Source organism: Plectropomus leopardus, chromosome 4 (genome assembly GCF_026936395.1).
Source record: "Plectropomus leopardus strain MGB_pleo_1.0 chromosome 4, ASM2693639v1, whole genome shotgun sequence".
Taxonomy (NCBI): Eukaryota; Metazoa; Chordata; class Actinopteri; order Perciformes; family Serranidae; genus Plectropomus; species Plectropomus leopardus.
Genome location: NC_142179.1, coordinates 24138370 through 24164708, shown reverse-complemented (window position 1 = coordinate 24164708; position 26339 = coordinate 24138370). Strand labels below are relative to the sequence as shown.

The following is a 26339-nucleotide window of genomic DNA, read 5'->3' as shown; positions in this document are numbered from 1 at the left end:
CCTCCAGATGTCAAAGTGTTTTAGTTCAAGCCAGTGAACAAATAGATACTTAAAGAATTGCAGAATTTCATTTGCACTAAATGCATCATCAACAGACCTTCCCATTTTTTAAAAAAAAATGTACACTCAGTGGCTCACTCCTAAATGATGTCCATGCATGTCGTGTACTGAATGATTGTCTTTCTGCTTATCCTTCCCCTCAGCCATGACACCCATGTGTGAAACCCCCTGGATAGGTTAGTCGTGCATCCAATTGTTGATAAGGCACTTATATCACTAGATGGATGCATTTGGCTGTTGTTTTCCTCTGTGTCAAGTGGCTGTTAACAGTGGGACCAGTTTCGTGACCACAGCAACATCAGTGGAGCCAGCATCATTAAAGAGATAGCAGCAGGCGCTGACCTGAGTGATACTGGGAAGTTAGCAAGAGAGGAAGAGAAAGAGAGGCGCGGCCCAGCCCGTTTGTCTGTTATCACCGGCTCTGTGTTCCACAGGCTCCCAGGGGAAACTACCAGACGAGAGGAAGACTTCACCTTCCTCCTCCCAGACACCCCCTCCACCCCTCCTCTTCTCGCCCCATCTTTCCTAGCACTCCCGCTCCTCAGCAGCCCTCCCCTCCCGCCCCCCACACCCCAAACATTTTTAATTATATCTTCTCCCAAGTAGTGCGGCTCAGTAACCAAGGAGCTGACATTGATGCATGTGCTGATAAATCCGCAAACACTGGAAACAAGATTAACAAAGATTTTGAGGAAAGGGTGACAGCTAATTTTGCGCAATGGTCGGCGCCTCATTCAAGAGTGATGTTTTTGATAGAGCGAGCCACGCCTGAGAATTCGTGCTCCACACAGGGGAGGGGGGGGATACGAACGTAGTGCAAAGAGTTCCGCGGCATTTGCACTTTTTCAATTGTTCTCTCTTTTTTTTTTTAAAGATCTTTTCCTCTCTTCATCACTCCAGAGACTGTCCCAGTCTTTCATCCCCCCTACAGAGCATTTAGCCTCTTTGTTTGTTTGTTTTTTCATTTTGTTTGATTGTGTACTCATAACTTCACATAACATATTCATACACACCATAATGAGATAATTCAGTTAACTTGATTGTCAACACATTTTGCCACACATGCCATACTTAATATTACAAAGTGAACCAGGAAGACATAAGAAAACAACCTGTTATTGACCCAAATTATGTTATTTATTAATTTTTTAATTTTCTGTCATTCATTTATAAAATAAGACAAATAAGATATAAACATAATTGAGAATAGACACCTCATTTGTTCAGCATTGCTGTCTGTCTGTGGGCCTTTATGCGTGTGTGTGTGTGTGTGTGTGTGTGTGTGTGTGTGTGTGTGTGTGTATCTGTGCCAGTCTAATCAGTGTGATCTAATCAGCAGTGTATATTGTGGAGTCGGTGACATGCCACTCCAGGCCCGTGGTCCTGTCTCTGAACTGGCTCTTAACCCACTGAGACACCGATACACACTCCTCTGAGAGAGATATCAGTCTGCCTCATCACCCACACCGACACACACACACACCGACGCACACAAGAACACGCACACATGAGGAGAGAGAAAGAGATAACAATCATACTTCCACAGCTGATTCCCTATTTTCCCATCGAAAGAAGCCACACCACCCTACCTCCTTCTCTCCTCTTTCTCCTCTCTGCAGCCAATTTCAGGTCTATACAGTAGAAACATCTTGTAGATTTCTTTTGTTCTTTTTTCATGCCTCTCTCTTTTTCTCTTCCCTTTTTTCCACCTCTTTATGTGATGTCTCCCTTCTCAGAATCGCCTCCCCTGTCTTCATCTGAAGGCAGCTGACAGCTTCTTTCACTTTTCTTTGTCAATTTCTCCTTCTCTCTCTCTCTAGCTCTCTTTTTCATCTGTGCCCCCCTCCACCCCCACCCCCTCCTCCATCTGCTTTCGCTTTTGTTTGCCCGGCCCCTCTCCCATCCCAACTTGATAATGAGGAATGCAGTGTGACCCTGACCTCCATCGGTCCTGCAACCACCTCCGACCCCTCCAGGTGACCTCCGGTCCCTGTTTTGACAGCTTGATTAATTACAGAGTGTTATGATTTATGAGAAAAGCAGTATGTAAAAATAATAGACAACAGGTGGTCTTTAAAAAAAGTAGTAGATTTGAAAGAGCTTCTAGTGAGGATTGTGGTGACAGTGGGTTTGAGGGGGTAGGTCTGTGTGTGTGTGTGTATGTGTGTGTGTTAGAGTGAGAGTGAGAGAGAGAGAGAGAGAGAGAGGATGTGTTTTACAGCAGCTTTCCATGGTAAATTGCTTTTCAACCGTTTTTGAAGGCTACATCGGGTTAATAGGAAAATGTCTATTGCTCCATGCATGGTTTCCTTAGTTGCCACAGCATGGATTTCTCCACGTGTATTTGGCCGTATGGTGAGAGGATGAAGGGGATTCCAACATACATGCGTAGCTCCATGTGTGTGCTGTGAAGCATAAAGCCAGCCATGTGGTAATGACACTATGGAAAATGTGCTGGAACACACAGAAATACATGCATACGCACACACAGATATACTATATTCTCCGCCACCTCTTTTCTAGGTTACATCCTGTGAAAATAAGCAGAGTAAATGGCAGGACAGAGCAGCCATAGTGTTTACCCTTCACACTTCAAACACAGCTTGTGATTGGCTGTGGCGACCTACCCTGACTCATGGACCTGTGGTGCAGCTCCACTTAGAGAGAGGTCAGACTCTTGGACTGTTGAAGTGTGTGTCTGTCTGTGAGTGTGTGTGTCATTGTGGTTGTGTGTGTGTGTGTGTGCTTATACTGTGGCCTTCTGATTTCTGTTACACTCTCAAAGTGTACAATACCAAGTAGAAATGAATATTTTACACATATAAGATAGCAAATTTCATCACATGAAAGGTCACACTTAACATGAAATATCACGCATACCAGACATGCATGCACACACCTCACACACAGTCAGCAACATCGGGAGGACCACCAGTTCTCTCAGTGGCTCTCCCTCCTAGGTCACAATAACAGGGCAGGGGTGAAGGGATTCCTCTTTGACCTCTGACCCCTGGAGGTCATAGTGGTTCTGTGATGTTCAGTAAGATTAATACCCTTGGTGCAACAGCATGGTGTCATTATTCACCAACACAGTGACGTTTACTGATAGATGACACCCAGCGCAGCACACCTACATGTTTTACATCACAGCAGTCAAATCTGAATTTTGAGCTAGAAATCTCTGTGCTTAACACGATTGATTATGTCAGTATTTGCAGAAAGTTACATGAAATGCCTCATGCTACATAATGCAACAAATCTGCTGTCGTTTTTTCTTTATTATTTTCCTCCTTTCGGACACTGTACTTTTTTATTGTTTGTTTCTAATATGTTTTAATTTTTGGTTTGAAAAAAAGTCATTCATTCATCGATTTACCATGGCATACTCACATGAACTTGTGTACTGACTATAAGTGCCTTGGTCTGTGCATACGCACGCATGCATACATATACTCGTGTCTACAGTGTTTAGATGTGTCCTGCCATTGACCCCGACCATCTTAGTCTGTACATATGGCCATGTGTCTCGCACCCACCGTGTGTGTGTTCATGTGTGTTAACGCACTAACTACCTGTCCAGATGGTGAAGTAGAAACATTCATCGATTGCGCTCTTGAAGAATTTCACATGTTGAAGAAATTTCTCCACTTCAGTAAAAGGCGCAGTCACTTTTTGATGCTGTTTAGAGTCATTGATATCATCATGATCACCAGAGATGGATTTCTCACAGTCATTGCATAGGTCAGATGCCTTATTTTTGTCCAATCTTGCTCAGAAATGAGATGTTGAATAGCAGCCAAATACGTCTTTGGAACCATCATCATTATAATCATCATCTTCATTTAGCATTGTGTTTCTTCTTTCTGAGGCCCATTGAACTCAGGCTTTGCCTTTCTTCCTTCCATCGGTGCAGTTATTAGTGGCCTTCAGGACAGGGTTGCTCCTGGGATGCCTCCACTCCTCCTGTCTTCCCTCTTTTTTTTGTCGCTTCTCTGCCTCCCCCTCTGCACTCACCTCTCTCGCTGATTTATACATTAAATAGTTAGGCAGGAGGGCAGGGAGGCACCTATCATTCCATGATCTATATCTCTCTGTGCCCTCATTAAAAATACATGTGTATGCTTAGGGGAGACAATATAGAATATATAAATCAAAATGCTAACGGCATCAGAATAAGCCTCCTGTATTTATTTCCCCATAGCTTTCCCTCTGTGGGCTGAGGACTCTTCCTGCCTACTGTATTTCCTTTGCTGCGTATGTGGCAAGCGCATGTTTGATACTCTAATATTAAAGTACATTGAAAATATTGTTCATTTATTATGCAAGTGATTTGATAATCTGCTCAAGCAACAATGGCTCCTTATGATATCCCATTTTGGAATATATTAAAGTTTTTCCAATTAAAAATATATATTTCTACTTTGAGAAACATTTAGGTGTTGGGATGTCTGCTAAGGTGATTACACATCTGGTCAGATGACTCTGAAATATCGTTGCTTGTGTGTTTACATTCACAATTGCTTCTTTGCAAATGACACTCTGGTCTTCTGTAGAAACAAAAATTGACAAATGACTTGTGTAACATTTACTTGCACAATCGATAGCTCTGACAATTTCCACCTGGACGGTGATTAATGCTACATCCACCCCCAATCTAGCAACCCCCACCCCCAACCCTGCACCTCCCTCTGTGTGTGTCGTGCTGAGAGCAGATGAAGCAGGCCTCCGAACTCTGTGTGTGTCAGCTTGTGTGTGTGTGTGTGTTTATGTCTGTCCAGACACCCTGATGCTTGATCAACCATTGAGCATGGATAGTGGCTGAACAAATTCACAGGTCCACAGACGTCGAATGTGGTAAATAATTGACGCATAAAGTGGCTTTGGCATTGCACTGAGTGAGTTACTCAACAGTATCTGTGTGAGTGTCTTTATGTCTATCCTTTCTCTAAGGTGCTGAAAATAGACAGGTCGGGAGGAGCGAGACAGGAAGAGAGAAATAGAAAGTGTAACAGAGAAAAAGAAATGTAAATGTGAGCATGAAAAGAAGCTGAGGCATCAGGGATCAGAAGCTGTGCTATTCTCTTCACTTCCTCCACCCCACTGCTCCACTTTGAACTCATTTATAAATATTCAGCTCCACATATAAACAATATCCAAATGAGCCCAGACATCCATGCCAAGGTTAAAAACTCTGCTGCTTATTACAGACACAACTACTTGACTAGCTCAAAAGGTTAGCCTCTTATTCTGACCTAAACTATTTGTGCTCATTAAGATCAAGAAAAAGATAATCATTACCACAGAGTCTTATTTACTTTGACCAAATTAGCGTACGACTACATTAGTGGAGGCAGAATGCAGTCTTTGAACTTGAAGTGAAAAGTTGAATTTAGAGAAACTTAATTAAATGTGTACTCTTTATTAGAGGAGAAACCCATGCAGTGGGCAATTTGTTTAAAATTAACTCAGAGGGCAGATGGGGAGATGGAGCTCCAGTTTGTCTTACTTTTCCTATGTAAACATTTGTGTTGGCTCTTCAATTGATTGCTTAAACATACATGGATGTGGGGTTAAGCACTGGATCCAAAAAAAAGGAAGTCGAGCTCAAATATATAATGCAATTTATGCCACCTAATTTCGGTAGGATTTTACTATATTTTCTTGTTAGCTTTCTGTGTCAGTTGTCACAATTTGCTGTTTTATAAAGACACTGTAAGATAATATTTAGCAACATTTATGTCTCCTCTGCAAGTACTTCCATTGCCCCCTGGGTATTGCCAGTTATCAAGAGGATGATTGATTTTGTGCTGACAGGCTGATGACAATCCCGTCTCATCCCCTCTCACATCACCCCTAAGATCCACACATGTCTTTTCATGGCCCCAGTGGTACAGTAAGAACTCTCCCACCCTTCTGCGCTCAGAGAAACATAGCTGTGTGTTTGGTCGGCTATGGGGAGGGGGTCTCAGACTGGTGCTGTGTTAAAATGAGAAGGGGGGCACCGTGACTTAATCTGACATTACTGTGCGATCTGTGTGGTATCTCAGCCTCAGGGAGAGGGGGAGTGGGAAAAAAAGAGAGAGAAAGAGAGAAAAAAAGGGGGATCGGATGGATAAAGGGGCCCTGCATGCAAAAAAAAAGCTCACGTAGAGAAGGAGACAGACAAGGTCACACAGAGCAGGGTGGCCCTGACAGAGAGGGAGAGTGAGAGTATACTTGTTATTACAGTATTTACCTTCCCTCCCAGCTCCTTCATACCTCTTCATTGAGGAGCAGTCTGTGTTTTTTCCATCTCTCTCCTCCCTGTAAAGAGTTTTGTATTTGATGTTGCTTCAGCCACAAGTAAGAGAAATGCAAACAAATTGCGATGCCTCTTCTTTTGCTCTCGCTTATTTTTCAACTTAGCTTTTCTTCTCGGTCAGCCATTGTGCCTCGTTCAGATCTCAAACCAGACTGTAGCCTGCAGACATCCCTCCCCTCCTCCTCATCTTATTGGGTATGCCACGCAGAGTGACCCTTTCCCCCTTGTCAGTCAAGCTTGAACAGCGAATCGGGAGCTGCGTATGGCTGAAACAAGGAAGTGAAGCGAAGGCTGTTGAGAAAAGGGAGCGCCGTTTGCCCCGATCCTAACAGCCCCCCGACAGAAAACTAATAAAGTAAACTGCCCGGGATCCAATTTCAATGTAAACCTACAGACCGCACGCTGATTGTCAAGATGTAAGATTCATGCGCACAGATACTTAAATGCCCTAAAATACAAGTGCAATGCAAAGAAGAGCATTTATATGCTAACAGTCACACATACAACCCCAAATTCACGCAACCATACCATCCACTTTCCTCACTGCATGCACCCGTGACCGCTATCAGCCATGCTTTGTACCTGTCAAGTGCTGTCCTTTTCCCTGTGCCCAAAGCCCTGCTCACTACATGAGAGCTCTCACATCAAAGCTTTGCTGAGCTCCACACGCACAGATGAAACACCCTCTCACTCCGGCCGCCTCTCTCCCCGCTCCCGCACATTAGACACATTTCATTTCATTACAACGCCACTGGAAAAATAGAGGTGCTGCTGTCTTAAAGGGACATCTTATTTACTCTCGCTCTCGCACTTGTGTACTCACTAACATGGACACACACTCCGACACACACACACACACACACACACACACACACACCGCTTTCTCTTCAAATAATGCAACTGGAAGGAAAAATAATGATCTGTTACCATCAAAGTTCCAGTGGACAAGCGGCATCTAATTTGACCATAAAGGGGACACATCATTGTCATCAAAGAGTATTGACAGTATTGTTAAGACAGCACAGTATGGCTCCAGCTCTGTTATCGTAAATCTCAAATAATGCTTAATATCATGATATTTATATTGCAGCCTCATATATTTTCTCTTTTTATACGTTTTTTCTTAGTATTTTGCAGATAGTAGGGAGTATTTGGGTTTTCACAGAGCTTCAGAATGCTGCATGTGGGGAGATCGGGCAATGACGGAGGAAGGGTTGCATCAAGATGATGAGACAAGCTCTGGTTTCCTTAGCAGCGGCAGCCTTTGTTGTGCTATCTGGTGCGGGACAGGCCGACAAAGAAGCACTAAGGAGCGTCCGAAGCGGGGTGATGGGGGTCGGGGTGCCCCCCCTTCTCCTTAGAGGGGTCGGGGCGACCCTCTTGACCGCTGGCCCCAGGGCAGGGACTCAGTGTGGTGGTGGCACAGGGGCACCCACAGGGCATGGGAAGAGACTTAGCCTGCATACTGCAGCAGAAAGACAACACTGACCCAACGCCAGAGGACCGTGTGTGTGTGTTTCATTTGAGGCGGTGTGTGTGCGTATAGGACAAAGGCAAAGTGACCCAATGTTAGCAATGTGTGAGAGAGAGATTTAGTGGCATAAAAAGAAGGGTGACCCCAGGTTTGCAGTGTGCATTTGTGTAAGATTCACACTTTGACAGCACATCACAAAACAAAGATCAGATTTAGCAGGTGTATCCAGTGTGTGTGTTTTTGCGTATGTGGGAGAGACTTAACAGTTAGCCAGACACACAAAGACTGAATGACCTCACTCTACAAGGGTTTATGGCGAGATGTATAGAGAGATTTAGCTGTCACAAAACAATGCAAAGACTAGGATGATGAACATTAGCTCTGTGGGAGAAATTAGTTCTGTGGGATTTTGGATAAGTGCACAAAGTGCTGTTTTATTTTTTTTCTTCTAAAACACCTGTTTTTTATGATTATTAATTTGGTTTAAACAATATTTAAAGTAGTGACTTATATTTTTTTAAAAACATTTTGAAAATAAAATAAAAGAGTCTTATTCTCATTTTTGGTTTATATTATACTTTAAAAAAAAAAATCCATTTGCTTTGTGGATCTGAGTCCATCATCATTGTTAAATATTTAGTTGATGGAGAGAAGAATAAGAAGAGGAAGTGTCTGGACAGGGAGAGCAGTGTTGTCCTGACACCGAAACAGACCTCTCAGTGTTCAAATAACTGATGGTTTCCGACATCGAGGTGAACTTGGCGGCCCTGCTCCTCCAGACTATGTATGCCGATGACACTGGTCGCCTTCACAGCAATGTCCTTCTGGGTGACCGGACAGCTGAAAGGGTTAGCACTGGTAGCTTGGTTAGGTGTGTTAGCCTCTCCAAAGGCTATAGGCCACTCAGGGTTGGCATAAAGAAGCTAAAGGCTAGGAACTGGGCCACTTGAGGTTACCGATAGTATGCTTAAGGCCAGGAAGGGTTATTGACCAGTAAAGGGTAAGAGCTCTGAAGACTAAACATGGTTGTAGGCCACTCGGGGTTAGCTTCAGAACACGTGGGTTAGTGTTGCTAGACCATTAACTTTTGGCCTCGTGAACCAGGATTAGGGGAAAGGAGAAATGCACACAAAGCGATGTGATGGAGAGTCTTTTCCTTTTTTTTTCTTTCATTCTGTCCAACTTTCAAGGGTATTTTTGACAGTGCAGTGTACTTTTTATTCTGTCATTGTTTCATTTTTACACCTTTTATTTATCAGTATTTTATGTAATCATTTACTAGTTCAAAATTCTAGTTTTTATGATCTTGCTACCATAGGCTGAACTGGTCTTGTCAGTTATTTTATCAGGCTGCCACCAGTGGGCAGTGGCACAAAGCTGGTGTGGATCTGGTTAGACTACATCTCTCTGCCTCCCCTTCCTTCTCCATCTATCTTTGTTTTATCATGTTATCTACCTATATATGTCTTTCCTTTCACTCTTTCTCCCCTCTCTGTCTGCCTCTGTCTCTTCTCTCGTCACCCGCTCCTATTTCTCTCTTAATCTGGCGATCCATCTGTCTGAATGTGCGCTTGTGTGTCTGAACTTCTGTATTTGTGTGCAAATGTCTCTGTGATGTCTGCAGGCTGAATTAAGTCTCCCTAATAGATACTCATTCGTTACCTCTCCAGTTTTACTTTTGCCATTATAACATAAATGCACACACAGATTAATAAAAGAAAATCCAGTTTTTGATCTACCTATAATTTGCATACAAACTATGACATGGACATAGAATAGAGTTTTTTTAAAGTTATAAATCAATGGCTAAATACGAGCAGGTACCGTTATGTAGCAGGAAATTATTTTAAGCGGAAATTAAAATTTCAAAATACATCTGTTGAATTTTCAGTAAAATGTGATGTAATAATGAAATAATTTATTAAACACATACTTTAAATGTAATATTTGCAGTTTGATCATGTCCAATTTTATCCTCACTTGAAAATTATGTTTTGGATATTTTATCTCTATATTTATAATGTCTTTTGCATTACGAATATGTCCAACGAGGAAAGGAGAGCCTTGTCTGGATCTGAAAGGGAGTGAGAATCAAACTAATTTTATAATCTGAATAAGTGGGAAAGTGTCATTTTGTCATTGTCAACACACGGCAGGTGCTAAGGGAAGGGGTGTGTGACAGGTTTGATGTCGATGGGCACAGGAGGGACACACACTCATGCTGCGTCAACGGAAGACAAGCACATTGTGTTAACACTTATTAAGGAAGAGGAGACGTGCCGCCTGGAGAAGACAGTGTGTGTGATGGCGATTTGCAGAGGAAGATGCTGCCTTCCCTTAACTCCCTCTCACATCTCCTAAAGGTCTTTTTGTCAGCACTGATGTCTTTCATACTCCTTAGTGTGTGTCTTTTGTTTGTGTGTGTGTGTGTTTGCACAGGCATGTACCCATAACTTGAGTCTTGCTGTGTGTGTGTGTGTGTGTGTGTGTGTGTGTGTGTGTGTGTGTGTGTATTTGTGTGTGAGTGTGTATCACAATGGGGGTTGTGTGTGAAAAGCACAACCGAAGTGAAACAGGAATCCATCCATTTCCTGCTTTAGTTTCAGAGTGCTTGGGACAATAAACACAGTTAATTAAAATGGCTTCAAAGTTGAAGAAGTCACCAAAGGCTACAAGAAAACTTCCTTTTCTCCACAATACGTTTCCTTTCTATCGTTCTTTCTCATTATAACCACTTGAGTTTATTTTTTCTCACATTTTTCTCTTTTTAACACTCCTTTGGCATTTGAGGGAGCACACTGGTTATTAATAATATTAATTCAAATATTATTTTCCTGTGAAAACGTTCTCAGCTTTTTAAAAAAATACCAGACTTTTATCTGTTGGGCTGTCTGTAGAAGTTTGAAGTCCTGCACACACAATAACATGCACACACACAGATAGGTATGCAGTTACGGCTAACTCTTTTGTTGAGTGATGGTAGGATCGATTGGGTTTGATATTAAGTGACACATGGCCTTTGGAGTCACTAAATGCTACTCACCGACTGAAACCACCGGCGCTGAATTCCAATCCCCCAGTTACTTCTCAGGCTTGTCCCTGCGGTGACACTCTCTCCTCTGTCTCTTTCGCTGCCATTTCTTTCAGTCTGGATTTGCGTCATTGCCCCAGTCATCTCACGATCAGCGTGTTGCTACGGTGTTATTTGCTCATAGATATCAGCGCAGTGGTCTTTCCTAAACACCAGGAGCCTCTAGCAGACATAGACTGCACAGGAATGTTTCTGATCTCAGCAGAGATTTTTATTCAGAGTTATATATAAACCTCCGTAGAAGGTTTGACAAAGTGAATACCATCTTTTTTTGAAAGTTAAAGAAAAAAATCAAACAACTAAAAAAAAAAAACCCAGCAAAAACTGTTCTGTTAACATTCCGTTTTAGTTTTAAATAAGTTTATATAGGCATGCTCTTTTTAAAGTTATTAAAAAAGTTTTTTTTTTTCGAGAATTAAAAAGAAAAAAATACAGTCTCCCTTGGTGCTGGTTTAATATAAATTTTCTATAGACATGCACATTTAATTCATTGATGTAGTGTAGCTATAAAGTCCTCTTCCCCAAAGAGATTTTGCAGCTATTTTTTTATGCCTTTTGTCTTCTAAACTTGGTTATTTGTATGTTTTATTTGCATTATAAACCCCTTTTTTTACATACTGAAAGAAGATCTACATTACTACAGTTTGTGATATTATTCAACATAGATGTAGAGAAGTCAAATATCATGCTTAAGACGTAATATGAGCAGCATCTGATGCATATGATGCCGATGCCATGGATCTAATTCACATATTCATGATTCTGATCTGTTTCAGGAGGGCTACGGTGTGATGGTGCTCAACCCCAATGAGAACTACCTGGAGGTGGAGAAGCCCGCCATGTCCTCTCCCCTGCCCTCTCCTACTGAACCCACAGACGAACCCGCTGAAAAGAGGGAACGCAAAGACGATAAAGAGGGCAAAAAGAAGCGAGAATTCTATGAAAAGTACCGTAACCCACAGAAGGAGACCGAGACTGAACGAATCCCCATACGAGTAAGTCTGAGAAGGAGGGAGGGATGGACAGAGGGAGGAGAGACAGAAAAGGAAGGCAGGAAGGAAGTGTTCAGAGAGCCGGAGCGGAGGGACAGAAGGATGGATGTTCATCAAAAGCAGTCACGATGGGGGAGGTGGACGGAGTGACAGTGTAGGGTCGTGGGAGGATGTAGGAGAAGAGACATATGTGAGAAAATGGTAGGGAGGAATTTGGGCAAGTTCGGAAGAGACAAAAGTGGCAAAAAGGTGCGGGGAGGAGGAAGGTGGGAGGCGGCTAGCGGAGAGGAGGTAAGGAAAGGAAATGTTAGGTAACAAGGGATGAAGGGAGGATGGGAGGCAGAGGGAGAAAGAGAGGCTCTTGTGTGGTCAGCCTGTGTGTGAAGAGGTTGGCCGTGCTCCAGTCGCCTCTCAGTGAGCAAGTGTTAACCACATGGCTACCTCCCTCTCTCCCTCTTCCTCTCCCTCTTTCCCTCTCTCTGTTTTTCTCTCTCAGATGGTGGGCTGGTCAGTGCAGCTCTGGCCCTTCACTCTTGTTGACCGCTGGGATTATTATCTCCCTAACACACACTCTGCAAACACACTGCAACATTCTTATCATGCTACGCTGGCTGTGCACCCCCTAATCATACACACACATACACATATGCACATACACTTAGCTAGGCCAGTTGACGTGGTCACACAAAGGAAACGACCCTTTGCAAAAATCCATTGTAGAAACAAATATGGGCAAAGTGATGAGAGATTAAAACAATGCTGTCCTTCTCATAGATGTCTTTTGTTTCATAAATTTGCCACCTCGTTTGACATTTTTTTTTAACTTTCTTAAAAGCTCTCATTCAGCAAGATTTTGAAGATTAAGGGCACATTGAGCGAGGCTTTTTCCCATCACAGGGTTTCATATGAGTAGACTGTCTTCATCGATTATATGTGTCTTACTTTGGTTGATGGCAGCGTCACAGCAATGCACGTACGTTTGTGTGCGTGGGTGTGTATGTGTGTGTGTGAAATACGTCAGTCTCTGGTGTCTGACAAGAGTTAGGGCTGCTGTGGGACTAGCAGGCGGTGTGTGAGCTGTCAACGCAGGCTTTTTTTTTCTCACCCCCCCTGGCAGTACCTTTACACACACTCTAATAAGGGATAATTAGCCGCAGTTCTATCTTACTCGATCACACTTCTTTACATGTGCGATGGTTCCCTCCGACGTACAGCTGAAGAACTTGCTTTACACCATCTGACATGAAGGTCTTACAGTAAACAGTCCATCATGTTGTTTACAGTAACGTAGGCAAACTAACTTGCTTCTGTCACTTATGTTATGTGTATGTTATGTTTTCCACCATAAATTTATGTCTAAAATTAATTGCTTATTAAAAGTAACTAATAAAACTTATTTGTAAAGCGCTTTTCAAAATACAGTTACAAAATACAGAACAGAGCAAAATAAAAAAGTAAACCCCATCAAGATAAAAACAGCAAAAACATAAAAACAAATGAAAAAAACAAAAAAACATACGCTAAGACCATATAAAAAAGATCAGTGTTTAATAAAAAAATTGATAAAAGAGGGATAGAAAACAGACAAACAACAGATAAACAACCACAAACTTCCTGTTTTTTTTTTTTCAAGTTTATATTGTGTTTGTGTTACTTTTTCTTTTTCATTCTGTATCCCCTCTCTAAATTCAGACGATTTTTAGAGTCTGTGAATGCAGCACAGGCAGAGCTTGTCATGAGTTCTTTTTTTTTTCCCTAGAGCTGATCAGATCAGATTGATTGATGAAAAGAGCAGCTGCTGCAGGCGAGTGAAAGCAAACTTATAGACACAGCATAATTCATGGTTAAGATTAACTTTTATTGCAGCTGACATTCTGCTGCTCTGTCTGGGCCCAGAGTGTGCTCTACGCTTTGAGTACAATTAAATACCAAACTGTATGAAAATTCCAAACATGCACCAAAAGAATGGTCCAGCTCCAAAAATATAAAATCAAGAGATGCCAACAGATGTCTTAATTGTGGTTGACTGCCACAAATAAATGAATGTGTGGGAAACCCTCCATTTTTTTCAGGGTTAAGTTGATAGGACTGCTGTCTAATCATAAGTTTTGATTTTGAAGGTATAACCTGCATGATTCTCATATCTCATAAGTATGTAATTCCCTCTATTTTTCCTCTCTCTCTCTCTCTCTCTCTCTCTCTATATATATATATATATATATATATATATATATGCCTTCCTGTGTCTTAAATCTTTAACACTCAGAAACATTAGCAGTGTGAGATCGTTAACACAGTCCCAACCAAGGTTCCTCTATCCTAAGAGGAAGCATGCAATATTATTCACATCTCGATATATTGGGCCCAGCTTGCTTTCCCCACGCCTGCATAATGCATGCTGGACAGGGTCAGATGCATTGAGACAAGGGTGGTATGCAGCGGTGGTGTGGCTTTTCAAGTCTGCAGTGTCTTGGAAATACTGTCTTGGCTTTTCACAACTTCATGACATGAAAGTCAAGACAGACATCATAATGAGTAACTAAAGCAAATACCACATCGGCCCAGCATCACGCCAAGTCACTTTTCTGTTTATTATAAGGTAGTGCATTGATAATTGATCTATCAGTCCTTACCAGCATAGTATTCACTGTTGCACTGTGGCATTTTAAAGCAGAGATGGATTTTAAAAAAAAAACAAAAATTATGTGTGTTTTTTCAGACCAGCAGGCTACAATACAAAATTATCCTCATTAACCAGAAACGAAGGGGTCATGTAGAAGGTTTAGATTTTCCAGCCAAATACACTTGTCCTTAGATGCAGGGATTGCAAGACTCGGGATAAAGATTAATGAGTAAGCAGGTTGGCTCTGTGTCAGTGCCCCTTGAATTTTGACCTTTGACCCTGAAGTCAGCAGGATGTTAGTGTGTGTGACCCCACCTCTGTCATCCATGTCTTATCCTGCACTGCTTTTCTCCTCACTCCTCTGCTTCTGTCCCCCCCCAGAGTAAGCTGTCACACACACGTATGCACATAAACACATGCAGATATGCAAAGGCTCTCACATACCGACAGACAAAAGAGTAAAGGAGGTGGAAAAAGAACTGAGGTTTTGACATTTGTGTGTGTAAGTGTGTGTGTGTTTGTGTGTATCCCTCTCCTTCTCCTCTGTTAGTCGGGGTGGGTGGTGGATCAAATCAAACCTCTTTAGCAGGGCTGTTTTCATCTTTTTCAACAGCACCCACCAAAGACACGGGCGCGCACACACACACACACACACACACACACACACACACACACAAACCTTTTTTTCTTCACTACACCTCGCACTCTAACTCCTGCTGAGCTGCCAGACCACCTGCACACAGCCATTCAGAAACACACACACTTGACTATATACCTCTACCTCCTCGTGGTTTATTGAAATCCAACATTACACAAAAAATACCTTAAACTTGAATTACCACCTGTCTTGCTCTCTATTTATACCTAAGAGACACATAAAATTACATTGGACATTTTCTTTTTGTACTACATTTACTTACAAAGACAGACAGACACACACGCAGACACACACACACACACACACACACACACACTAGCCCCCTGATAGAGTTGAGTTGATTAATACGCTTCCTTACACACATTAATAAGCTCTTAACTGCTTTTAGGATTCTTACTTTTTAGCCTTGGGTTCATAGTGTGCAACCTCTCAACCTTATCTAATCCCCCTCCTCTTCTCTCCTCCAGATCACACACCACTGGGCCATGTTTAGGGGGGATGTTGGTGGAGGAGGGAGAGAGAGAAAGAGAGGACAGAGGGAGGGATGGAGGAATAGAAAGTCTGATCGGAGGGATGCTGATGAGGATAGTGGAGGGGGTGGGGAGGGAGAGGCGGGGGGCGCTCTCTTAGCACTTTGCCATATAGAAGTTTGGGAGTTCACTTTACTCTGAATTTTAGCAGTAATCCAGTTAGCTATTTTCTGTCAGCCAAGCGGAGGAATGGCAGGAACAAAAGGCACATTCATGGGCTTAAGAAGCTTCCAAAGAGTTCACCCAAGGCTGGCTGGCTGGGATTAGGCCAGCAGGCCCTGGAAAGAAGAAGGGGAAAAAAAGAGCAAAGGGGACAAAAAACAGAGCTTCGCCTTTCTTTAAGCACCACTTATTTTTATAAATGACTAGAATACTTTTCTCCCTTTCTCTTTAAGTGTATTTTATGCTTTTCCTTTTAGCATTCACATTGTGCATTGTTCGGAGAGCTAGATAGATAGATAGATAGATAGATAGATAGACAGAGAGACCCTTACTCCTGTAACATTTTGAAGTAACAGATATTTCTTACACTATTTTCAGCTTCAGTTCAGCTTGAAGAATGGGAGATCTGTGGGATTGAAACCAACGGATGCTGAATGCTTTCTCCATAACATGTTTTTCTCTACAATTATTCATTTGTCACAATATTACAACAAAGGAGGAAAATATTGGGGTTCTTAAGTGTGCTCATGCTTCCACTCAAGGCATTGTTTGATTCCCTAATGTTCAACCATTTTTTACCCCTCACTGTGGTTAGAGTCGATGTAAGACCATCTCCTAAGGGTAGAAAATAAGACTATTTTATTGTTTTTGTTTTGCATATTATACCTTGTTCTGTCTTCAGCCCAGGTGCAGGACTCTAGCGTATTCTGGTCTCCAACTTCTTGGAGACAAAGCTGTCACATACTGATCTGACTGTTGTGGATTGCACAGTGTGTTTCCTAAAGGAAGGAGCATCCATTATTTAAGCCCTGCCTCTCCAAGACCCATTATTCCCAGCTGCAGCTGTCCACAGAGGCTGGCTGAGATCCTTGTCCTTGTCCGTGTTTAGCAGATGATGTCCTGTTTCCCCATGTTCATACTGTACTACAAAACGTCTTGAGGATTCACTAACGTGCATGCACATGCACATGCACATGCATTACACATACACAAAACTTGATCATGGACATTAAGAAATGGACACACAAGCACACACACTGGTAATTGTATTTGACATGGTGCTATAGTGTTTCACTATGGGACTTGGTTTTTGCTCTTTGTCACCTTCACCCCTTTGCCCCAGTCTGTGGCCCACAAGCAATTATACAGACAGGGTTTATTTGACCTTTGACCTGTGGTCGTGCCAAGAAGTAAGGCTCAGCATATCTAAGGACAGGTAGGGACTTGATTAACCTCTGAACTTGGTCAGAGGAGAGGTCAATAAGCAGGGCTAGAGGGCAGCTCACCTGCTTGCTGCAGAGAACAAATTGGCTGGATGCCATCTTTGTATTTGAGTGTGTATTTCTGTGTGAGTGTGGTGGAGAAAAAGCGCTGACCTGTGTGCATGTGTATTTGTCTTTATGAACAAAGTTCTCATGTTTAAGGCCACAGTACAAGCACACTGTGGTGTGTGGCATGTTTTAACTTCAGGCTGATCTGCTTGTGTTTGAATTTAGTTTAACTGTTTGACTCCTCAAAGTTTAAACTAGGTGTGAGTCTGTTAGATTTTGTGCTTGTTAGTGTGCATGAGCATTTCTGGATATGTGTTAGGTGTACTACATAACATCTGTGTAGGCACACATACCTGCGTGTTTGTGTGTTTGCTCAAGGCAGAACCCGTGTAGCTGGTCTCAGATCCCTGCTCCCAATCTTCTAGTCAGGTCAACCATCAAACACATCCATCCTGCACTCCCTCGCACCTCCCCACCCACCGAGGTCCCTCTCTCTCTCTCTCTCTCTCTCTCTCTCTCTCTCTCTCTCTCTCTCTCTCTCTCTCTCTCTCTCTCTCTCCCTCTCTCTCTCTCTCTCTCTGTCTCTCTCGCTCTCCGTCTCTTTCTCTCTCTGCACACAACCCTGTTGTGGATACAGGCTGACCCGAATAAAGACATACACAGACACACACACGCACGCACATACACACAAACACGGCACCTCAGGGTCATCCTGGAACAAACACAGCCTTGTCTGCCTGCCCGCTCTCCTTTGCCTTATGTCAATTAATGGCTCGCAGTAATTTCACCTGACAATCCGGGCGGCAGCGCGAGGCTAGCCGAGATGTCACAGCGATGACCTTTCTGGCCTGCAGCCGCTCTTTTCTAATAAAGAATCTCACAAACCCACAGCAACTTCCTTTGTACTTTGTTAATGAGTTATTGATTTGAAACAATGCCCTGGCAAATATTGTCAGAGCAGACTGACCCCGCCAAGGTCATGCTATTTCATTGTATACAGTCTGAGCACGCTAATCTGCACGTGGGATGACATGGACGCTATAGTTTTTCTCCTTCCTCTGGCGCCGACTATGCCCCCCCCCCACTTCCACTCTCCTTATACTGCATATCCCTTCATTGCAAAGTCGAATAACACACCTACACATTCATTTCTCCCTCTCGCTCTCTCTCTCTTCCACACGTGCACACAGCCCCCGTTAGTCTTGCACACGTTTCTCACCCTATTCTCCCTTTTCTCTGTCTATTTCTCACATCATTATATTCCCAACTCTCCATAGGTACTATACCTGCTAATTACCCACAATGCCACAGTCATTATTTTCCCATCTCTGCTGCTAATTTGCTCCATACCTTCCCTTTTCCCCCCACTCTAGCAAGACCCATCAGCTCTCAGACAGCTTCTTGCTAACTTCAGCTCTCTGTCGGCCTTAGAAGAGAGTAAAGAAAGAAACAAAGACGAGAGGGGAAGGAAAAAAGGGAAAGAGATGGCGAAGGAGTACACGTCCCAGACATTGATTAGAATGCAATTGAAAACAGGTGTCGTTCAGGTCCACTTTTTAATTGCGTGTGCAGAGACCTGTACGCAATCACGCACTCACACACAAACACAAACTAACTTACTCTAATAACCGCTTTGCTGACATGTAATTATGTACATTGCTTATTTAATTTTTAATCATTAGGCCAAATGAAAACAGTCCTGTTCTGTGCTGATCACGACATATTAAAGAGAATAATGACTCGGGCAGTGTGTGGCCTGAGAGCAGGAGGGGACTGAGACATTGAGAGAGATCTGCCAGTCAAAGTTTGTGTGTGGAAAAGCTCCAGTGTAATTTGAGTGTTTTGTTTCTATCTCGTCCTTTGCAGGAAGAACGTCTCAAATAATATTGTTATGTGATGTGTGTTTGTAATGCTTGTAACTTTACTTCGGATCTCACTCCAACCCATGTATTGACATTTTTGCAAGATTGAAACCAGCACTGCTCGAGCAAAAGAGTCCAAACCCAATAAAGTTGTTTAGGGATCCCGTGACACTGTCCTGACACTTCTGGCTCCCACTGAAAAGTTTCTGAGTGTAAAAAGTATAATGGCTCTTATCCACTGGATTCCTTCCGGTCCACTCTGCTCACCATCTCCCGACTTGAAATTCCAGCTTCCTCAGAAGTTTGCTGAAGACCTGTGTGTTTTGGATGAGGAGGAGGAGCAGAAGGGAGGTGCAGGGAGGTCTGAAGTGGTTGTTTGTCAGAGTGTGTTGATGTTGTTAGATTCATTGTTTCCTGTGTTGGTCAGACACTGGGTTTGTGTTGGCGTTGGGGCTGTTATTCTGGCTAAAGCACACTCCTCTCCTCCACTCTCGTCTCCCTGCTTCTCATTACAGTGAATAAACACAGAGCGAGTATTGGACCGGACAACGTTTTGAAGAAACAAGAGAGTGTGTGTGTACATGAGTTTGCATCTGTGCGCATGCACTGGAGCATGTCTGTTGGTGTGTGCGTGCATACAATTATGTGTGGTTTTGGAAAGGAGTGTGAGTTGTTATTGAGTAAGTAATGGAAAGAGCTAAATTGAACAAATTCTTGAAACTAGACAATTGGAAAGCAAACACTTTCAACAAAGGAGTAACAGTTGGAACCATTTTTTTGGGCTACAGTGGGGCTGATAGTCATGCTCAATGTCGTGTAACAGGTTGCCTAGCAGTTTTATTGGTGATGTAATTTATAACACATAATCAGAGTTCTGCTGATTGATACAAGGAACTTGGCGGAAACCACATTTTGGTTAGTTGAATCACTGTAGTTTTTGGGGTTTTGTGTGTGTGTGTGTGTGTGTGTGTGTGTGTGTGTGTGTGTGTGTGTGTGTGTGTGTGTGTGTGTGTGTGTGTGTGTGTGTGTACGTACGTACCTGGCCATATCCAAAGGACAACAAGCCTACTGACATATAGCACATCAGCTCCAGCTCCAACAGGCTTCATGCATTCTCATGACACATTTCTTGTTTTTTATTCATTTTGATTGCAGTTTTTAATTGTGTGCAACTTCACTTCACTTCACTTCGCCTCACTTGAAACTAAAGTAAACTAAACGAAACTAAACTAAACTAAAAATGTGTGCATGCCTGAACTCATGAATTCCAAGTCCAGAGCTGAGAGATCCTGTCAGCCTCAGCCCATAAACTTCTCCATCCATTGGACGGATACAGCCTCCATAATTTGTGTAGCCTTCTTTCTCTCTTTTTTCTGTCCCCTTTTTCTACTTCTCTTTGCCATTTTCATTTCTTTTTGATAATAGTTAGCTGTCAGCATCTGGAGATTTTCTGGTCCTGAGACTGTCTAGGGCACAGATCCGTATTTTACACTCTCTGAGGGGACCGTATGGATCCCTATATATTCGGTAAACACACAAACAGCACACACCCTCACATGTCCCTTGACAGTCATGGCTGAAGGATGTTGGCAACAGGTGTGCAGTTGGGATGTTATTCTGACAGTGCTGGCAGATGCATACACAACATAGACACACACACATACACAGAGTAGGGAAACTGTGGAAAATAAATAAATAAGCTAAGATACTGTGTGAGAGCTGGTGACAGGAAGCCGGTCTCGCAGGGCAGTGTGCTCCACTGCAGCTAATTAACCCCAGGAAATAATTGCAACAATATGCAAATGCTGTTTAGATAATTCACTACACTGCCATGCCAGGTAGTCAGTCACTCTGTCGCCTGCCGCTGAGGGCGCAGGCAAAGAAAGTGTGTTGTTGTGTTAGAGGTTGGGTGATGGAGTCAGGAGCACGGGGAGACTCATTTGCCACCATGAAGACATCAACTAAGTCCCTAAATTATTATCATCAGTCATAGTATAGAAATAAATAAAGACACTGAAATTGTCTTCACATTTACTAAATTTTGTTAGTTATCACTCACTGGCATGTCAATGGACATAAGCAATGTTGGAAGTATTAATAAAGTAAACGGCACACACACACACACTAACACACACACACACACACACACACACACACACACACACACACACACATATAAAGGTGCTATGTACAGTGGCAAATCCTGCCTAATATCTCCATGCCAGGTACTGTCACTTAAGGGTCGGTGGAGTAGGTGGACAAAACAGGAGACAGAGGTGTGTGAAGAAGAACAGGTGGCATCACCGGAGGAGAAAAGAATGCGGGAGAGAGGGAAGGAGTGATGGAGGGAGGGAGGCAGGCTAATGAAATGGGCTTCACAGATGAAGGGTGACATGGCGGAGGAGAGAGGAGGGAGACTTCAAAGGACTTTGATGTCACAGCCTTTCAGACAGACAACTCTGCTTCAGCCAGCCCCTCCATGCACGCAGGGTAACACACATACACACACACACAAGCACATGCAGAGCATTGATGGCAGAAGGGCAGGGCAGAGTGGAGTTGCCTGCTCTTGCATCACACTCTGTGAATGGAGGTGGGTGCTGACACTACAACCCCCTCATGCTAATCTAGCAGTAAACACAAACACTCTGACAGGTTAATTTACCTCTAGACAAACACAGCAACAAAAACACACAGCAGCACATCATCAAATAGTGGAGGCACACACACACACTTGCACACAAACTTGTACACACAGACATGCGCAAGCGAAAAACACCTCATCAAATCACAGGCTACTTTGCTTTCTTCTAAAGGTAAAGTTTAAACCGCATTTTCTGCAGCATGTGTTCGTGTACTACACTATCTCCTCAATTACCCCCTTTAGGAGAGCGAGCATTGAAGTAATTATCTGTCTGTGATAATATACTGTCTTACTTTGTAAAATGCAAACACATTTATGGAAACTAACAGCGAGAGTCTCTAAAGACACCTCCTCTGTCCTTTACCTCATATCACTAATTATTTGTTTTGGAGTCACATGGAACATTTTGACACTCAATTAACAGATGAGCTTCCATTCTCTGTAGGCCGTGTGTTTGTTTATTTTGAGGTATTCTTTTTTATATACATCTGTATGCTAATTAAAAGGAATACGTGTGTGTGTGTGCCTGTGTATGTGTGTGTGCGTGCGTGCGCACGTGTGTGCACGCGTTATTTGGTATTGTGCTATCTCAAATACAGTGTGGTCTTGTGATCTAAGGATACAGGTGTTTCTAGTCGACAAAGCGCCATGTATAGCGCAACCTCTTGTGGGAATGTATTGTTGATTTCTATTGTGAACCAGACAGTTTGATAGGAAATCAAAGTATAAAATCAATGTCACAAGTTCATTAATGGATGCCCTTTTCTCGCCTGTACTTTAACTATTGTTCTTTGCAGCCCTGGATAAGCGCTTACATCTCTGGTTAATTAAACATGTCTTCTGGTTGTGTGTGCGTAAATCCAGCATGTGTGTGCGTGTATGACCGTGCGCATGCCAATGAGAACAAGAAAATTTTACGATTGTGTGTGTGGGTGCAAACCTGGGCCGTTTTGTATGTGCATGTGTATATCTCCCCTCTGTTTTTGTTTTTTTTTTTGTTTGACCTTCCCCTAGTGTCTTCCCATTATGCCTCTACTGGTGTATGGATGGGCCATCGATTCAGCAACGCGGTACAAATTAAGATTTAAACGTTACGTCACCCAGCCTATTGAGTTTTACATTTAGGGCATTTGCAATATGCAAGACTTATTGATCTACTGAAGTGTGGCTCTTTATAGAATCCCCTCTGGCCACCATGACTTTTTTTCTTTTATACCTCTCTTTTCAGCTGGCCCTAAGGTTCAAGTTTTGATGCTGTAGCGTTAAATTAAAAGAGTTTGATGACTCTATTGATGCTTCAGTCTCATTGGATAGACTCATATGTTAAATGCTTTGTAATTGCGCAACTTAGTTTGTTGACAGCCTTCAAGCTCATAAGATTTTTATCACTTTTCGTTGTTATGGGTATAACATTTGAGCTTTTACGTTGCAGGAAAACGGTTCCTCCGAGGAACACGTGCTGTACGTGTGGGACCACTTTGTCTCCAGTGCCGCAGCCAAGAATGTCTTCATCATGGCCCACAGCTACGGAGGGCTGTCTTTCGTTGAGCTGGTGAGTGTTTTAGTTTTCCGCTTATCCTTCCTACCTCCCACCGACAAAGAGACACACTGAGACGCACAATATGCTCCTGTCAGCACAATGACTCACTTACATGTACATGTTGGAAAGACTACATAATACAACTCTTATACAAACTAAAATTTAAGTTTACAATCCTTCATTACCTACCAACACCCATACATGCACACAAACATGTTGGTATACAAAAAAACCCCTACATGTTCTCAAACACACACACATGTACTGTATACACAAACATGTAGAGGAGTACTAGCACCAGTCACCTCAGGGAGACAGGCAGCAGAATGATAGGGTGTGAAACATGGTGGAACGATTAAAAATAAATAGCATTTAGTTTCTTTGAAAAAGTACAGCTTCTGCAAACAATCTGGTTCATCCTTGTCCTTGGGCACTATCCACCTCCTCTACACATCAAGAAGAGAGGGAAAACAGGGGAAAACAGAAGGCTGGATAAAGAAATGTAGGGATGGCAATGCAACAACAGTGGTACTGTTAAACCAGATCTGCTGCAGAGCATGCAGATCTCCCAGCCTTGAGAGAGACAGAGGATAGGTTGAAAGATGGTGGGAGGGAAGTGGATTTGAAGGAATTAATGGTGCACAGGGGAGGGTGAAAGTAAAAGTTTGGCCAGCCTCTTGGCTTTATAACCGCACCCTTCAGCTAAATGGGCCTACAGTGTGTCTTTTGCGGCTTTTTGAAGGCTTCTGAGGTTAATGCTTTATTTTCTAGTCTTTGGTTTACTGTGATGTCCTAGTGGGCATCACATATTGATCATCACTTTCTCTTCTGTCGGTGTTTTAATGAGTATAGTTACCTTATAATAAAGCTTCAAAGTGCATATAGCCAATACATAATTCTGAGTTATCCTTACTGGGTCCAAGTGGCATTTAAGAGTCATGGGTGTTGGTGGGGAAGTTTATGTTTGTACCCTGCCAGCTTTCTTCATGCTATTTGATTTAACATCCAGTCTAAATCTAATGTGTTTACTTGTGAAGCAGCATTTTATTTAATGCAAAGTTTTTATCCTGAGTTAATGCTACACTTAATTTAAGTTGAGCGTGAATTAATTATTTACAGAGATGCGACCAAGTTATTGTTTTGCAAGTCATAAGCATCTCAAGTCTCCGAAAAAGGAAGAGAAATTAATTTATTCCTGGCACACTTTTTAAATGAGATACTTTTCATCTTTTTGGCTTGGGGTTAAGGAATCAAGTTTTTATTAGGTCAACAGTCTGAGTGAAGTTACAAGTCATTGTTGTTAAAGTCCAAGTTGAGTCCAAGTCTTTTTTGGGTTTTGTCAAGTCCAGTTCAAAGTTACCAAATTTCTGACATGAGTCTAAGTCATGTGATTCAAGTCCACACCTTTGCTTGCAAGTAGTAAATATTCACTTTACAGGGATGTCAAGTTTAGGCTGCTCATTTCCCACAAAAGATGCTATCACTTAAAACAAAACAACTTGTAGCTGTTCGTTACAGTGTGTTAAACATTTTTGTGCATTATCTCAGGTTAGTTCCAGCTAGTAGCTCTCTACAGCTTGATAAGAGAAAAAAGCAGCAATCTTGGCTCAGTGCCAGGCGTATCATGAACATGCTGTGTTAGTTGCGTTAGTATTTAAAATACTTTACTGCATTTAGCTCTGCTAGCTAACATACGGTACTAGTTGTGTTTGCAAGCCTCTCTATGATCTGAGAGCTGGGTTACATTGCCAGTCTGCTGGTTTCTTGATCTGAAGGATTTACTGCTAGACTCACCACATCCCATATTATTCAGGACATATCTCTCCTCTTTTCTTAGGAAGGAGAAGAGGAGGGAGGCGGCACAATGAGTATACGGCTAGCAGGGGATTAAAGGTGGGCACTTGTCCCACTGGTGTTTTCAGGAATATTTTATTTTCTTTCTTTCTCTTTCAGCTACTCTTTTTTTGTTTAGTATTTTGTAATTTTAATTTGACTGCTAAATATTCATGCAGTGTTTTGTCCGTGACAGCCTCACAATCTCCTGGGCTTTCTCGCTGTGTGACGAAGACTTGCTATTCTCTCTATTTGTCTTTCTCTGTCTCTCCATGTTTCCTTCAGTCAGACTCACTCTCTCTCTCTCGCTTCCTCTCTTTCTGTGTAAAGGCCTCAACGAGGTTCTAACTGCGTTCTTTTATGTGATGTCCTTGTCATGTGAAAACCGTCATAAAAAAAACACTCATATACAGTATGTGCATATATAAGTCCATCCAGCATATAGCAGATGCAGTATGGGGAAGGTAACATCAAAACAGAGACTTGAAAGATCCTTGTGTTTGCTTTAAGTGACAGGGTGTTGGAATATGCCATTGTCAAGTTTCCCTGGAGGCCCATCCCAGCTTCTGTTGTCGATCAGTGTAGAAACTCCTTTACTTATTCCAAACTGACACACATAGACACACTTATAGTTTTAATAACTACAATCAATTGCCCAACTGCATCAGCAACTTTGTCCACAGAGAGTAATGTGTGGACCTGTCTAAGTTGATCATAGTGGTTTTTACGAGTCGCTTGTATGATTAGTATTTATATTTTTTTTCTGTACCTGACTCAGAATTGTATCAGTTGAGTCAGATTCATATGTTCGATACAAATATTGGACTATTGGTTCCTTTTTTCCGTTGAGAATTTTAAAGTTTGAAAGGGGTTTCACCAAAACACATGGGAGTTGAAGCAGCCACTACACATTTCTTACTTGCTATTGCACTCTCCTTCACATCAGCATGCACATACTCAGTGCACATACAAGCACACACATACTGTACACACATACATACATACATACATATATGCGCACACCGTCTACTTAATTGAGGAGAAAGTGGTCCAGCGGGATGGGATGGGAGGTGCATGCGCATGAGCAGGCGAGTGGAGAGTGGAGCCTTGCGGGATGAACCATTTGACACATGAGAAGACCCAGAGAAAACAAGCTGTCTGTGGGTTAATTACTACTCCCCTTTGCAGTTAATAAATACATTTCTGATCAAGCACATCAAAAAGGCCCGCCATTAATTTCTCCTGCTCGCTCCCCTTGCTCCGGAGCATGTTAGCCCCTGTTTGGAGCGCTCAAGTGT

General features: G+C 42.5%; 1 protein-coding gene across 7 annotated transcripts in view; it reads left to right on the top strand.

The window, feature by feature from the left end:
* Window positions 1-26339, top strand: part of arb2a (ARB2 cotranscriptional regulator A) — a 245622-nt gene that overhangs the window by 68382 nt on the left and 150901 nt on the right. For all 7 annotated transcript variants that reach the window (XM_042488204.2, XM_088076907.1, XM_088076908.1 and 4 more), the window contains exons 7-8: window positions 11703-11921; window positions 23101-23220. In XM_042488204.2, coding sequence (XP_042344138.1) covers window positions 11703-11921; window positions 23101-23220 — 339 coding nt within the window. The remainder of the gene's footprint in view (window positions 1-11702; window positions 11922-23100; window positions 23221-26339) is intronic.